Here is a 16,673-nt window from a genome sequence, read left to right on the forward strand (position 1 = left end):
AAGCCCACCACGTGCTGGACATTCTGCCTAGCTCAGTCCATGGATGGCCTTACGTAATGCTCAGAGCAGCCTCGGGATGGGGGAGCTCTGTCATACCCATTTTTCAGTTGAGAACGCAGAGGCAGAGCCAGATTCCAGCAAAATCCACACAATGCCACTGCTCTACCGCCTCCCTTCTGGAGAAATTACGAAGGGAAGTCTTGCCTACTTCCAGTCTGAATCTGAGTGAGTTCACATCTTCACTCTGGTGTAGAGGTTAAGAGCACTGGATCAAGAGCCAGCCTGGGCTTGTAGCCTGGCTCATCTACTTCGTGGTTCTGTGTTTTGGGGCAAGTCACTTAACCTCTCTGTACTTCCATTTATTTTTTGGTAAGAGAGGATGATAATTGTAACTGCTTCAGAGAGCCATTCTAAAAATTAAAAGCCCTAGTATATGGAGAAGGCAATGGCAACCCACTCCAGTGTTCTTGCCTGGAGAATCCCAGGGACAGGGGAGCCTGCTGGGCTGCCGTCTATGGGGTTGCACAGACTCAGACATGACTGAAGTGATTTAGCAGTAACAGTTAACAGTATATGTAAAAGCTTGAAACAGGGTTTGACCCAAAGCAAGTGATCCCTGGTGGCTTAGATGGTAAAGAATCTGCCTGCAGTGCAGGAGATCTGGGTTTGATCCCTGGGTTGAGAAGATCCCCTGGAGAATAGAATAGCAACCCACTCCAGTATTCTTGCCTGGAGAGTCCCATGGACAGAGGAGCCTGGCCGGTTACTGTCCATGGGGTCACAAAGGGTCAGACACGACTGAGCAACTAACACACACACACACACACACACACACACAAGTGACCACTAAATATTGTTGTTGCTATTTCTCTTGTAAACCCAGCGTCCTTGCCTCGGCCAATGATGGATAATCCTAGAGGGGTCTTTCTCTTCCACACCCAGGCCTGGCTTGCTTTCTAGACCCTGGCAGTCTCTGCAGAGATATCAGGCTGGGGTTGGGGGGTGTGGTAAGAGGCCATCTTATCCCACCTCTTCCCAGCAGAACTGCCCTCCACAAGTCACCTGCGAACCAGTTTCTCAGGTATGCTGTAAAGACCTCCAGGAAATATGCACCAGTTTAGTCAGAGCTCATAAGCCCATGAGCTCACCAGAGACTTCAAAGTCCATCCCCAAAGGCTGGAAGCAGGCACCTGTGTTTTGTCTGTTGGGTGTCGCTCTCACCGCTTGACGTTTTAGGGGCAACACCTCGGGGTGATCGAGAAAGAATCTCGATCGGGAGTGTTTATCCGTTCCCTCATGGCCTTTCGGTTTTGTGAACCAGATGTTCGCACTCTTGAAAAGTCATCCCAGAAGTGGACTGTGGGGGCCGGGGGTGGGTGGGGGGTCGTGTCTCAGTCCTGAGCAGCTGGGGTGGATCCTCAGTCACCCTGGTCCCCATCCACGTCCCCCTTTCGAGGGGTGGGAAAGGAAAGGACTGTTACCATAGTGACCACAGAACCCAGGCTGCCTCAGCGGGACCCTGTGCTCGGAGCATCCAGCGTGTGATGTGCTGCTCGGTGCTGGAGGTGATGGGACAAACGAACGGGCTGCTCTCTGTCAAGGGATGCTGATGACTCTCATCACAATGGGAAATTACCTTGTTTATTCATTTATTGTCTGTCTCTTCAGCCGGAACAGAGGGCAAGGACTCTGCTGTCTGGTCCCACCACCCCCACCTGGGTCCTCGGGATTTACTGTTGTGTCTTTAGGTGACAGGCGGTCAGGAAATAGCAGAGCCTGATGGCAGACCTGTGAATGAATGAATGAGTGAATACATGCATTTCACAGGCTAAAGGCAGAGACAGGGATTGTGAACATATTGTCACAGTACCGGTGAACATGCGTAAGCATATGTGTATTAATCTGTGGCTAATCTAATCATGACAAATATTGACAACTGGAACAAGGTGATAGGTAGAGCTAAGTTCGTCTTGTGTGTTTGCTTTTTTTTTTTGCACAGGGGGGCCCACACCATTCAGCTTGCAGAATCTTTGTTCCCCAACCAGGGACTGAACCTAGGTCCCCTCCAGTGGAAGCTCAGAGTCCTACCCACTAGACCTCCAGGGAATTCCCCTGAAATTTTTTATTAAAAAAAAAGAAAAGAATGATTGCTGAGATTTCCCTGGCGCTCCAGTGGGAAGCAGGGGGCGTGGGTTCCATACCAGCTGAGGAACAAAATTCCACATGCCTCAAGGTGCAGCCAAAAAAAAAAAGAATGATTGCTGGAGAAGTACAGATGAGTGGTGTCTAACCCTGAGCTGAGTGTCAGGAAGGCTTCTTGGAGTTGGTGGCCAGAAATGGCCACTCTGAAAAAGCACCCAAGATTCAGGGAATATCCACAGGGGGAGGGGGCAAAGAGGACAATCCAGCAGGCAGGATCTCGTGAGAGATGACCTGGAGGCAGCAAAGAGCAGAGTATATGTGAGTCAGCGCCCAAGGGACAGGGGGAGGGACGGGACATACAGGTTGCAGGCAGGGGTGGGGGTGGGGGGTACCCAGATAAGCAGCTGGGCTTTATCCTGGGGGTAGCAGGGAGCCAGGGAATGTTGGGGCACCCGTGTAAACTAAGATGATTTCAATATAAAGCTTTTAATTCCTTCCTACAACCCTTACCTTTTTGCGTGGAGGATGGCTGGGGGTTTTGTACACGTCTCAAGGAGTATCCTTCCCTGGTGGTTCAGTGGTAAAGAACCCGCCTGCCAATTCAGAAGATGCAAGAGACTTGGGTTCGATCCCTGGGTTGGGAAGATCCCCTGGAGGAGGAGGAAATGGCACCCCACTCCAACATTCTTGCTTAAAAGAGAATCCCATGGACAGAGGAGCCTGGCAGGCTATCCATAGGATGGCAAAAGAGTGGGACACGACCGAGTGACTGAACAGAAGCAAGGAATATCATTTTAGAGATGTGCTTTTTTTACTTAGCAAGTCTGTTTTCCTAAAATTGTCTAAAGGCATAAAATGGAGGCATTTTTCTCAACGGGAGGTAAGGTAGAAGTAAGACAGAGAATGACTGCTGATGACGGAAACCAAAGGAGGTTTGGACACCTGGGTGGGTTTCTCCTCCAGGGAGCATGCCAACCAGGATAAATTCCATCCCAGGTTTTTTTGTTGTTCTTGTTGTTGTTGTTGTTTTGGTGGGGTGGGGGGGGAGCTGTGCCATAAGGTATACAAGGCTACCTCAGTGGCTCAGCAGTAAAGAATCCACCTGCAATGCAGGAGTTGTAGGAGACTCAGGTTCAATCCCTGGGTCAGGAAGGTCCCCTAGAGCAGGGCATGGCAACCCACTCCAGTATTTTTGCTTAGAGAATCCTATGGACAGAAGAGCCTGGTGGGCTACAGTCCATGGGGTCGCAGAGTCAGACACGACTGAGCGACTGAGCATGCACGCATGCAGCATCTGGTATCTTAGTTCCCCAGCCAGGGATAGAGCCCAGGCCCCCTGCAGTGGATGCTCACAGTCTTAACCACTGGACCACCAAGGAAGCCCCCATCCCAGTTTTATTTACTCTGAATATCTGGCTCTATGTGGACAAAAGACAGGAGAGGTGATTGATATTTTGCACTTGCTTGACACTCTACTTTGCACACTGATAATCACCAGCAGCTGGGATCAGCCTTCCTCCTCAGGTTCAGGTCCCAGCCCTTTCTTTGGTGCTCTATTTTGTCCTCGGGGTCCCCCTCCTTTCAATAAACAAGCTAAACAAGGCATTGCAAGCTGTAGGGTTAAGAGCTTCAGCCATCTGCCCTCTGGTACCTTGGGAAGCCTCCCTAAACAGACAGGCTACATTTGATGTCTTAGATGCTGCCAGACTGCAGGGGACATCAGGGGAGGTGGATAAGACTGGCATGAGGATCTTGGAAATCAACACACGTGTGTCATCCAGAAGGCCCCAGGTCTTGGCCAGGGTCACGTGATTGACGGCCATTGTGCCAGTCAACAGCTTGATTGGTTCAGAAGACAGTGCTTCAGGGGCTTTTTCATGACTGTGTCCTTGGATCTCCCCTCCTCTTTGTTGTCCCTCCCGCACCAAAATTTTGAAAGCATAGGCTAGAAGAATTAGGAAGCAAGAAAAGGTAGGCAAACTCTTGGTCATATATTGATTTTTTTTTTAATTTTATCTTTTGGCCATTCCACATGGCATGTGGGATCTTAGTCCCTGGACCAGGGATCGAACCCACGGCCCCTGCATTGGCAGTGCAAAGTCTTAACCACTGGAGCACCAGGGACATCCCTCATATACTGATGTTTGAAATGTGCCGGCAGCATTCTCTGTTACCTGGAGCTGTCCTGAGCGCCATAGAGTCACAGAGATGTTGCTTCTTGCACACCAAGGACCTTACGTGCCTTAGGGTAGGATAGAGTGCCTTGTGGAATTCAGACCTCTGCACCCTGAAAGGAAAGGTGGGATAAGAATTGGGATGTAGGGAAAGTGCCAAGTGTGGGCTGAGGTTGGAAATGAACATGAGGCCAAAAGATGAAGACTTATTTGTTCTAGCTCTGTGAAGAATACCGTTGGTAGCTTGATAGGGATTGCACTGAAATCTATAAATTGCTTTGGGTAGTATACTCATTTTCACTATATTGATTCTTCCAATCCATGAACATGGTATATTTCTCCATCTATTAGTGTCCTCTTTGATTTCTTTCACCAGTGTTTTATAGTTTTCTATATATAGGTCTTTGGTTTCTTTAGGTAGATATATTCCTAAGTATTTTATTCTTTTCGTTGCAATGGTAAATGGAATTGTTTCCTTAATTTCTGTTTCTATTTTCTCATTATTAGTGTATAGGAATGCAAGGGATTTCTGTGTGTTGATTTTATATCCTGCAACTTTACTATATTCATTGATTAGTTCTAGTAATTTTCTGGTAGAGTCTTTAGGGTATTCTTCACAGAGCTAGAACAAATAATTTCACAATTTGTATGGAAATACAAAAAACCTCGAATAGCCAAAGCAATCTTGAGAAAGAAGAATGGAACTGGAGGAATCAACCTGCCTGACTTCAGGCTCTACTACAAAGCCACAGTCATCAAGACAGTATGGTACTGGCACAAAGACAGAAATATAGATCAATGGAACAAAATAGAAAGCCCAGAGATAAATCCATGCACATATGGACACCTTATCTTTGACAAAGGAGGCAAGAATATACAATGGAGAAAAGACAATCTCTTTAACAAGTGGTGCTGGGAAAACTGGTCAACCACTTGTAAAAGAATGAAACTAGAACACTTTCTAACACCATACACAAAAATAAACTCAAAATGGATTAAAGATCTAAACGTAAGACCAGAAACTATAAAACTCCTAGAGGAGAACGTAGGCAAAACACTCTCCGACATACATCACAGTAGGATCCTCTATGACCCACCTCCCAGAATATTGGAAATAAAAGAAAAAATAAACAAATGGGACCTAATTAAAATTAAAAGCTTCTGCACAACAAAGGAAATTATAAGCAAGGTGAAAAAACAACCTTCAGAATGGGAGAAAATAATGCAAATGAAGCAACTGACAAACAACTAATCTCAAAAATATACAAGCAACTCCTACAGCTAAATTCCAGAAAAATAAACAACCCAATCAAAAAATGGACCAAAGAACTAAATAGACATTTCTCCAAAGAAGACATACAGATGGCTAACAAACACATGAAAAGATGCTCAACATCACTCATTATCAGAGAAATGCAAATCAAAACCACTAACTACTATGAGGTACCATTTCATGCCAGTCAGAATGGCTGCGATCAAAAAGTCTACAAGCAATAAATGCTGGAGAGGGTGTGGAGAAAAGGGAACCCTCTTACACTGTTGGTGGGAATGCAAACTAGTACAGCCACTATGCAGAACAGTGTGGAGATTCCTTAAAAAACTGGAAATAGAACTGCCTTATGATCCAGCAATCCCACTGCTGGGCATACACACTGAGGAAAGCAGAATTGAAAGAGACACGTGTACCCCAATGTTCATCACAGCACTGTTTATAATAGCCAAGACATGGAAGCAACCTAGATGTCCATCAGCAGATGAATGGATAAGAAAGCTGTGGTACATATACACAATGGAGTATTACTCAGCCATTAAAAAGAATACATTTGAATCAGTTCTAATGAGGTGGATGAAACTGGAGCCTATTATACAGAGTGAAGTAAGCCAGAAAAAAAAACACCGATACAGTATACTAACGCATATATATGGAATTTAGAAAGATGGTAACAGTAACCCTGTATACAAGACAGCAAAAGAGACACAGATGTATAGAACAGTCTTTTGGACTCTGTGGGAGAGGGAGAGGGTGGGATGATTTGGGAGAATGGCATTGAAACATGTATAATATCATATATGAAACAGAAAAAAAAAAAAAAGATGAAGACTTTCTTGGGACTTCCCTGGCAGTCCAGTGGTTAAGACTCCATGCTTCCAATGCCAGGGGTGTGGGTTCGATCCCTGGTCAGGGAACTAAGTGTCCACATGCTGCAGCCAAAAAAAAAAAAAAAATATGCACAAACAAAAAAAGATGAAGATCTTTAAGAAGACTGCAAACAGTGATAGCTATTAAGTTTTTTTGTCCCTATAAAGGAAGTGTTTGTTGGTCTCAGTTGATTGATGAGGTTTCTGGGTAAGGACCACAACCACCAAACTGGTAATATTCCCAGATCTTGGTCTTCAAGCCCAGAGGGCCCTGGTTCCAACCCAGCTCCACGATCTCTGGCTGTGTGTCCTTGTGCAAATGTCTGAACCTCTCTGAGCCTGTCCCCTCACCTGAAAAATGGGAAGAGTAGAATTTGCATTTGGGGAGTAGGTGTGGGTCACGCTTGGCACAGCAGGCATTTGTTAACTGAATCATAGCAGACCCTCCATCAGATCCTTTGAATTTGTGAAGCTAAGGCATTTCCAAGGGATTGTAGGAATACTGTCAGGCATAGGTGGTAACTCCGATCACCAAAAGAGTGTTTCCAAGTCGCCCTCGGTGCAGACTGGGGAGAAAATAAATGGCTCGTTTGTAACACACTGTGGTATTTGCACCCTCAGCAGTTCCTGGAGTCCTTAAAATGATTTGGTTTCTCTTAACAGAGAACGTGTCTCCTCTCATCACGCGGGCCTTATCTGCTGGTTTTTCCTGTCCGCCCCGCCCCAGCCCCCCACCTCTCACAGGAACACTGGGTCCCCGGGGCAGAGCAGAGCATGTGCTCACTGGACCGACACCTGGTAAACATTAGTGAAACTGAGCAAACAGCGTTGGCACAGCATCTTTCCCAGCCCAGATTCTGTTCTCTCACTCCCGCCCCCTTGTGGGGTCAGAAATCCGAAACTCACCCAGCACTTCCAGGACGTGTCTTTCCGCTTATGTCTTGCCTCCAGATCGAAGCCTCTGCCTCTCCCAGTCAGGGCTTGGATTCGAAGCCTTGTCTGTTATTTTCTCCTTTATTCTAGAGATGCCATGTCCATGCTGCCTGCGTGCAGGATTTAAGTTCACCTTATTCTTCCTGACGGGGCTTCCCAGGAGGCTCCATGGTGAAGAATCCGCCTGCCAGTGCAGGAGACACAGGTTCGATCCCTGGATAGGGTAGATCCCCTGGAAGAGGGCATGGCAACCCACTCCAGTATGCTTACTCAGAAAATTCCATGGACAGAGGAGCCTGGCGGGCTATAGTCCATGTGGTCGCAAAGAGCTGGACAGGACTTTGTGACTGAGCACGCACGCACACATTCTTCCTGATAGAGCCTAGGGGGCTGGGGCAGTGTGGGCAGGTGAACTGGGAGACAGAAACCTAAGGATGGAGAGATTGGGGCAGACCAGCTTCTGTCTCATAGAAGCTACATCTTCAGGCTCGAGCAGAGCCACAGATTTGCGCACACAAATGTTCCCTCCCAGGACGTCAGACTGTAGAAGAAATGCCTTCCCTACAAGGTGGAGGTTTCTTTGGAAACTGAGAACATGGCCTGCGAGGAGCAGTCTCTTCTACGTCCTGTGTGCAGGCTTCAGTTGGCCAAATTCTGTGCCTCATGACCGCGTGGGTAGGTTTAATTCTTCCCATTTCACAGATGAGGAAACTGAGGCCCTGGTGAGCTGAGCAACCTTTTTTTTTTTTTGGCCATGCCATACAGCTTATGGAGTCTTAGTTCCCCAAAAAGGGATTGAATCTGGACCCTCGGCAGGAAGAGTGCTGGACCACTAAGGAATTACTGAACTGAGCAGGTTGCCCAGTCATCAAGCTACTAGATGGTACATCTGAGCCCAGTTTCTGGCTGACGTTACTTTCTCAACTGCACCCTCGGTCTGTCTTAGGAGTCAACACTTGCCTGTTTCTAAGAATAGTATTCCTCTCCTCTTATACAAGTCAGTAATGATTGTATGGTGTTCCACCAGCAGGTTATAGGGAATCATGAATTCATGAATGCAGGGAGGAAGGGCCGGGGTCTGTTTTGCAGAGAAAGCTGGGGTGGGGGGTGGGGCTGGAGGAGGGAAGCCAGGTCCGAGATAAAACCTTCTGTCCCAAGGCCATCATCACAGGCCCTTGAATGGGGCCCTGTTAGCCGTCTGCAAAGGCCAGGCCTCTGGCTTTATTGGTTGCCATGGCGACCCCTGGCCTTGACAATGGAGGCCCACTTAGTTTGAGCCCGTCATTGCGTCCCACTGAGTCCGCAGAAAAGCCGACAGTTGGGGCTGCAGACAGGGAAAGGAATGTCCCCAGCCTCTGCCAGCGTTTCTGTCTCCATTCCAAGAGCAGATAGAAGAATGAGAAAGAGTATTTGGGGGAGCCTCAGAGAAGTCCAGGGGTTCCATCTCCAGCCAGTGACATATGCAAATGGTAGAGAGATGAGTCCGTCTTCATCGGATGGTTTGGAGCGTTTAGTATGTATGTGATGACTGTTTGCAGTGCGGCACTGGGGCTGGGGATAGCCGTTCACCCGCAGCTAGGCCATGAGTCAGGTACAATTGGGGTTGTCCCCATTTTACAGAGGAGGAAGCTGAAACCCAGAGAGGTTACTTAAGGTGCTCAAGGTCACACAGCAGGCAAAAGAGGCTGGTTTCACATCAAGCACTCCAGCTCCCCAAAGGGCCACCTTGGTCTTCATTTTTTTCTCTTCTTTCCCATCTTTGGAATGTTTACCTTTCAAAGCCATTTCCAAGGACTTGGGGGCAGTGCAGACCCAGGTCAAGTGCAGGGCCCACCGTCTACCCCTTAGGAAGGTAGTTGTAACTCTGCCCCGGGAGCGTCGCCAATCCCAGGCCACACTCGTGGGCGTCCCCGGAGGGAGAGGGTGTCATAGATGGAGAGCTCCCCTGATTCTCGCCGGCAGCGAGGGTAAGAAGCGTCACTGGCTTTTGAGCCCCAAGACCGTGGGGAGTCATTCACCTCTGAGCCTGTCACCCGAGGCGGACACAAAATGTCACACAGAAGGTACAGTGCACACAACAGGTGAGCCATAAGCGGCAAGCAATGCTGTGATTGTCGTTGTTCAGTCGCTAAGTCGAACTCTTTGCAGCCCCATGGACTGCAGCATACCTGTCTTCCCTGTCCTTCACTGTCTCCCAGAGTTGGCTCAAACTCATGTCCGTTGACTCCATGATGCCATCAACCATCTCATCCTCTGCCCCCCTCCCCCCCTACCTTCTCCTCCTGCCCTCAATCTTTCCCAGCATCTGTGTCTGTCTTTTTATTTTCTATGACTTTTTATTCATAGAAAAAAATCAGAAGGTGTTTTTTTTTTGCCCTTTCACCTGAATTCCTCTCGCCCTATTGATTTACACATTGCTTCTGCCCAGCCCACCCTCCAAATGCACCAGGAAGATAAGAGGCAGCGGAGAGAACTAATTAGCATTTTAATTAAAGGAACCTGGATAGGGAGCGGTGGGTGGAAACCCAAGGACTCCAGTATCTGGTGAGACCAGGGTTTCAACTTGTTTTCACTGAAACGCACACTGAGAAACAGGTTCTTTGTAGGGGCTCCACGTGTCTGAAACAAAGGTCACCCCCCACCTACAGTGCGCTCTGATGGTTTCTATTCTCTTTAGTTTATTGATTGATTGAAATTCTCTTTTGGTTCTCATCATGGCAAGGAGAAAAGTTCCTGTCTGATGCTAGCCTGCTTTTAACACCTGTCTGAGAGCTGCTTGGGGCCCAGCAGAGGCTGGAAACCTTGGGCAGTCAACCACATCCAGCTTTTAATTTGACAACCTGCCTTGATTTTATTACATTCTTTCCCCGATCACTTTTATTTGCAGCAAATGAAACTTTGAGGGAAGGATGCTGGGGAGTGATTAGTAGGGGCTGTTGTTGATCAGTCGTTCAGTTCTGTCCGACTCTTTGTGACCCCATGGACTGCAGCTTGCCAGGCTTCCCGGTCCTTCATTGTCTCCCAGAGTTTGCTCAGACTCATGTCTATTGAGTCAGTGATACCATCCAACCATCCCATCCTCTGTCACCCCCTTCTCCTGCCCTTTATCTTTCCCAGCATCAGGGTCTTTTCCAGTGAGTCAGCTCTTGGCATCAGATGGCCAAAGTATTGGAGCTTCAGCATCAGTCCTTCCAATGAATATTCAGGGTTGATTTCCTTTAGGATTGAATGTTTGATCTCCTTGCAGTCCAAGGGACTCTCAGTCTTCTCCACCACCAGCTGTAGGAAAGTAATTTTAAATAGGAAAGCTAAAAAAGCAAGTTGATCTTAAGAAGTACATTAAGTGGGGACTTCCCTGGCAGCCCAGAGGTTAAGACTCTGTGTGTCCACTTCACAGGACATGGGTTCAATCCCTGGTCAGGGAGCTAAGATCCCACATGCCACGTGGTGGGGCCAAAAAGACAAGGATTTCAGGGACCAGGGGTGCCTGGCAAGCAGCCTGTTTCCATTCAGAGTCAGGATTTCTCCAGCCCCACGTTGGTCCCAAGCCTCAGGGTGGGCTGGTACTCAGAAAGCTCCTCCTCCAGCCCGGGATCTCTCAGGCCTCCCCATCCCTTTTCCAGATGTGCAGCAGATTGCAGATGGGGGGACCCGGTGGAGGGGAGGCTGGTACCACTTCTGGGGTAGGAGTGGGGGCCGGGAGTAGCGCTGCAAGGAATTCTCCGTAAAGTGCTCCTCAGATGCTTCTCAGAGTCAGAAGGGGCCTTAGAAACGACATGACCCAACACCCACGTTTTACACACAGGAAATGGAGGCCAGAAGTGGCGTGTGTCTTCGATTCCAGAGCCAAACAAGGGCTGTGGTGGACAGGCAGAGACTCAGTGACTTCAGAGTTGGGGGAGGGGAGTACTATTATTAAATTGCCGTTTTAACATGAATTTTAGACCTCCTCACTAATTTTATTATTTTTTTTAATTATTACTTTTGTTTTTGGCTAAGCAGGGTCTTCATTGCTTTGCACTGGCTTTTTCTGTAGTCGCGGAGTGTGGGGACTACTCTCTAGTTGCCGGGTGGAGGCTTCTCATTTCAGCGACTTCTCTTGTTGCCGAGCATGGGTTCAGTAGTTGTGGCTCAAGGGCTTAGTTGCTCCTCAGTTGTTCTGTAGGATCTTCCAGGACCGGGGATCGAACTTGTATCCCCAGCATTGGCAGGCAGGTTCTTAACTACTGGACCACCAGGGACATCCCTGGATTTACCTATTATCGAAGTTTCAGACATAAACAGAATCTTACAATAGGTGACCCTTTATGTCTGGATTCTTGCACTTAACAATGTCTTTAAGGTTCAGCCATGCTGTATCAGTGCTTCTTTCTTTCCTTTTTATGGTGAATAATAGTCCAAGGCATAGACAGACACATGTTGCTCATCTGCTCATCCATCGGTGCACACTGGGTTATTTCCACCTTTTGTGATTGTGAATGGTGCTACTGTGAACACGCATGTTCATGTTTTTCTTCACGTTGCTGTCTTCAGTTCTTTTGGGTGTATATTTAGAAGTGGAATTGCTGGACCATATGGTAATTCTGTGTTTAACATTTTGAGGGACCCGTAATTCTCAAACCACCAGCTCTAAGGCTAGGGGTTTAGGAGTTGGTCCCTGGCTTCTTCCTCCCCATCAACTCCCACCCCACTTGATATTCTCCACTCAGCTCATCCCAGCAAGTCCCCCTCCCCAACTCATCAATGACCCCAGCATCTCATTAACATCCCGAGTACCTATTCCCTCCTTGCCCTCTGGGACTTGGCTGAAGAGGTTCCTTCTGGATAAGACAAGAGCAACTGGCACCTTCCTTCCTTCGGAGGGTCTCTAGTGGGTTCCATCTGGCAATTAGAAGATTTTTTTTTTTTGAATATTTGTTTACTTGGCTGCACTGGGTCTGTTGTAGCATGCGGAATCTTTAATCTCTATTGAAGCATGTGGGATGTTATAGTTGCCGCTTCCGGGGCTAGTTCCCTGACCAGGGATAGAACCCGGGCCCCCTGCATTGTGAGCATGGAGTCTTAGCCACTGGACCACGAGGGGAGTCCCGTGACCTAATTCTGTGCATCTTCCATTTCAGTGCTCTGAGATATCATGCTTGAGTCCATGGGCATTCCACATCCTTTCATGCCTTTGAGCATTAGCTCAGCTTCCCAGGTGGCCCTAGTGGTAAAGAACCCTCCTGCCAATGCAGGAGACATACACGATGCGAATTCGACCCCTGGGTCAGGAAGATCCCCTGGAGGAGGGCATGGCAACTCACTCCAGTATTCTTGCCTGGAGAATCCCATGGACAGAGGAGCCTGTCAGGCTATGGTCCATGGGGTCACAAAGAGCCCGACACGACTGAAGCAACTTAGCATTCATTTCTTCATTCATTACTTCCCCTTTCTGTCTATGGCTTCTGGAACTTTGCAGCTTTTCAAGGGGCAGCACCCCCCCACACACACCTAGAATTAATTTCTCTGTTCCCCTGGCAGCTTGTTTATACCAGAAGGTAAAGATTCCATTCCGTCTTATGTAGAATTAGCTGTTGACAGTGAACAGGGCATTTCTTCATCTACATATCCTGCCAGGTTATTTTAAGGATTTATTGACATGATGGGTAAAGCAGTTACTACATTAAATTCTCCTGTTTTCTCCCCCTCATTCCTCTGACACTAAATTATGAGCTTTAGAAAGAGAGCAGCATTTTATTTATCTTCGTTTTCTCCTGTGTCTAGATAATGCAGTGCCTTCCGTGAAACAGGTACCTGATTAATTTTGTTGATTGGATTAGGAGGCCAGAGAAAGTGAATGAATGACATCAACTCTTCTGATTGTTGGAAATATATTGTGCTGAGAACCAACGTCTGATAGAGATCAGGTTTCGTTATAAGGTCAGTTTCAGCTGCGGGCCACTGAAATATCACCCAGATATATTTCCCAATGTGACATTTTGTAATTGAAAGTGTACGGGTGTGACTTTCACTTTTGCAGAGCATTCAAATGTTAATATTCGAGTTCTCCGAGATTCTCGCATTTTCAAACACACATCTAATGGAAATTGAATTGTGTGGAGTCCTTAGTGCTCCCATTTGAGACAAATAGTCTTCAAAGAGAGATAGCAATCGCTCTTTCTGCCTAGTTGTTGTGTTGTGCTTAGTCACTCAGTCGCGTCTGACTCTCTGCGACCCCATGGACTGCAGCCCGCCAGGCTCCATGGGATCTCCCAGGCAAGAATACTGGAGTGGGTTGCCATTTCCTTCTCCAGGGGATCTTGCCAGCTCAAGGACTGAAGCTGAGTCTCCTGCGTCTCCTGCATTGGTGGCAGGCCTTCACCACTATCACTACCTAGTTACCAGGCTGCTAAATTAACAGGGCTGCATTGAGTTGGCTGTTCTGGAATAGATTTAAAAAATTCATTGAGTTATCACAGAAAGAGTCTGCTTTCTCAGTTAATTTATGGTCACACTTTCCAAGACCATGCTTTTCTCAATAATATTTTCTCAGGTGAAAAGCAGCAAGATTTCCTCTCTTAACAGGAACATTTGTATTCATCAAGCCCCTTGCTTCTATAGTTAGGTGTTTTGTTAGTCACTGAATTAATCCATGTTGTCGTGAGCAAAGAAAGGTTTGAGGTTAGGCAGTCCCAAGCAATCCTATGATCAAGGCTAAATACCATGACCTCTCTAAACTTCTATCTCCTCAGATCGGAAATGGGGAGATACCCTACTCCCTGGATGGTTGAGCAGATTGAGGGGGATCAAGTACCCTTCAAAACAGTCACTTCTTGGAGGAGAAAATGGCAACCCACTCCAGTATTCTTGCCTGGAGAATCCCATGGACAGAGGAGCCTCACAGGCTACAGTCCGTGGGAATCACAAAGAGTCGGATGTGACTGAGCATGCACACACATTAATTAAACTCATCAATACGTTTTTGGAGAGGGATATGATCAATTAGTTTGAGAAGCACTGCCCTGGGGGTCCTCTGGTCTCATTTATTTCTTTCCCACACCTAGAGTTGCTAATATTTCCTACCCTATCTCTTTTGAGTTTTTTTTTTTTTTTTTTTGGTGGCAAAGGGAAATAATAACATTTCAGCAAAAGATGGAAAATTTCAAAATCACTCCTATTTAAGCTTCCAGATAATAGTGGTCTCCATTGTGTGTCTATGTGTTCTCTTCTAATCTTTGTCCACATGCAAGATATATTTTTTCATAGAAGCCTTCTGTTACAACATTGAAAAAAAAAAGTCACTTCCATCCTGGAGGATTCTGGTGGCTCAGACGGTAAAGAATCCATCTGCCGTGCAAGAGACCCAGGTTCAATCCCTGGGTCGGGAAGATCCCCTGGAGAAGGGAATGACTTCCCTCTCCAGTATTCTTGCCTGGAAAATCCCATGGACAGAGGAGCCTGGTGGGCTACAGTCCTTGGGGTCACAGAGTCAGACACGACTAGTCACATACATGCCACACCACAGCAGAAACCAACGCAGCTTTGTAAAACAACTATACTCCAATAAAAATAAATGAATGAATGAATGAATACATATACAATGAGAATCAGAAAAAATAATAAATGAAAGCATCCCATATTCATGTGATTGCCATTTTTGTGAATAAAAATTCTATTAAAAAAAAAAAGGCAAAACCTGAAAATTCCACATCCTGGAACCCTCTTGATCCAGAACACACTCGGGGTGGTTGATTGTGCTGGAGAAGTCCACCCCTCAAAATGGGCCCCGGGTACTGCTCTGGATCTGCAGGGTTCCCAGCGACCCAGCCACCAACATTCTGTATGTGAACAGGGCAGGGGCCTCCTGGCCTCCCCCACTGAGCGGTCACCAGAATGTCTGCTCTAGAGTTTCCTCCATCTGAGTTTTTCCATCATGTAGGATGCAGGCTACTTTGCTTATCCAGGTGGACAAGGCCCTCTCACCAGCTTGCCCACAGAGGGTCCTCCAGCCAACTCTGTCCTCTCTCTTTGAAAGTGGGTGTAACAATCCTACCTAGATACAAGGTCAAGAAAAAGACAATGTGGGGTACTTCCCTAGTCATCCAATGGCTAAAACTCCAGCTCCCAATGCAGGGGGCTCAGGTTCAATCCCTAGTCAGGGAACTAGATCCCACATGTCACAGCTAAAATTTCGCACGCTGCAACTAAAGATCCTGCATGCTGCAACTAAGACTCAGAGCAGCCAAATAAACTAAGAAAATATTTAAAAAAAAAAAAAACAAAACACACACACACACAAGGTGAACAGGCTTTGATTTAAAGTGTATATACTCGGGAGACCTCCCTGGCAGTTAGAATTCTGCGCATTCACTGCCATGGCCTGGCTTCAATCCCTGGTTGGGGAACTAAGATTGTGCAAACCACGCAGTCAGAAATTTTTTAAAAAATAGTGTAGGCCTTCCCTGATGGTCCAGCAGTTAAGAATCTGCCTGCCAATGCAGGGGATACTGGTTCAATCCCTGGTCCGGGAAGATCCCACATGCTGGGGAGCGACTGGGCCCAAGTGCCACAACTCCTCAAGCCTGTGCTCCTCAACAAGGGAAGCCGCCGCAGTGAGAAGCCTGCCCACCGCAACTGAAGAGTAGCCCCGTGGCCTCCACTAGAGAAAGCCTTTTAGTTGCACAGCAGGGAAGACCCAGCAAAGCTAAAAAAATAAATTATAATTTTTTTAAATCATAAAAAGTAGAGTGTACCTTCTGCATGAAAGCAAAGGATCTGATATTAGCAGATCCTTCTCTACCATGTGGGGAAGTGGTGGGGAGTGGGAAACTTGGCCAGCAAGGGCGTGGCCTCTGTTGGCCTGACTCTGAGTTTCTGGTTTCTTTCAGGGCCGGAGCGTGTGACAGGGGTCTCTGTGCCCAGCGGAGGGGACCATGGCCTCCATGTTGCTCACCCAGCGGCTGGTCTGCAGCTTCCAGCACAACTACCACCTGTTGGTGCAGGGTAAGCCCTGGGGGATGTTGGCAAGGACTGCTCTTAATGGAAGCTGCAATCCAGACTAGAGACTTAGGGGTCTGGAAGAGTTCTTGGGGACAAAGGGACCTGCTATCCCACCCACCCCCATTAAACTATCCCCTTGGCTGCCCCTCCCATCTCCAGCATGTGCTCCTGTGCCCAGGAGGACAGCTCAGCAATGGGCAGGGAGCTGATCTGCCCTGGAGCCGCTCTGCTTGCCCCCGAGGCCAGAAGGGCCCAAGCCATCCCCACAGGGACTGTTGAGGGAAACACAGAGGTAGGTTTGCTGCC

At 47.5% G+C, this 16,673-nt stretch overlaps 1 protein-coding gene and 1 long non-coding RNA gene across 4 annotated transcripts in view; one reads left to right on the forward strand and one right to left on the reverse strand.

Moving 5' to 3' along the window:
- ABAT (4-aminobutyrate aminotransferase) overlaps window positions 1-16,673 on the forward strand; it is an 88,897-nt gene that overhangs the window by 31,110 nt on the left and 41,114 nt on the right. For 2 of the 3 annotated variants that reach the window (XM_055562262.1, XM_055562264.1), the window contains one exon: window positions 16,256-16,370. In XM_055562262.1, the coding sequence (XP_055418237.1) occupies window positions 16,301-16,370 (70 nt within the window). In that variant the 5' untranslated portion in view covers window positions 16,256-16,300. Of the gene's footprint in view, window positions 1-13,199; window positions 13,308-16,255; window positions 16,371-16,673 lie in introns of those variants that run through there. The other variant, XM_055562263.1, reaches the window with a different exon arrangement.
- LOC129637938 (uncharacterized) lies at window positions 1,763-16,286 on the reverse strand. The gene is made up of 3 exons (XR_008707638.1): window positions 16,121-16,286; window positions 7,362-7,572; window positions 1,763-1,788 (listed from the first exon to the last, which is right to left on the reverse strand). It is a non-coding gene; the product is annotated as an uncharacterized LOC129637938 (long non-coding RNA).

The sequence above is a fragment of the Bubalus kerabau genome, chromosome 23 (assembly GCF_029407905.1).
Source record: "Bubalus kerabau isolate K-KA32 ecotype Philippines breed swamp buffalo chromosome 23, PCC_UOA_SB_1v2, whole genome shotgun sequence".
In the NCBI taxonomy this organism is placed as follows: Eukaryota; Metazoa; Chordata; class Mammalia; order Artiodactyla; family Bovidae; genus Bubalus; species Bubalus kerabau.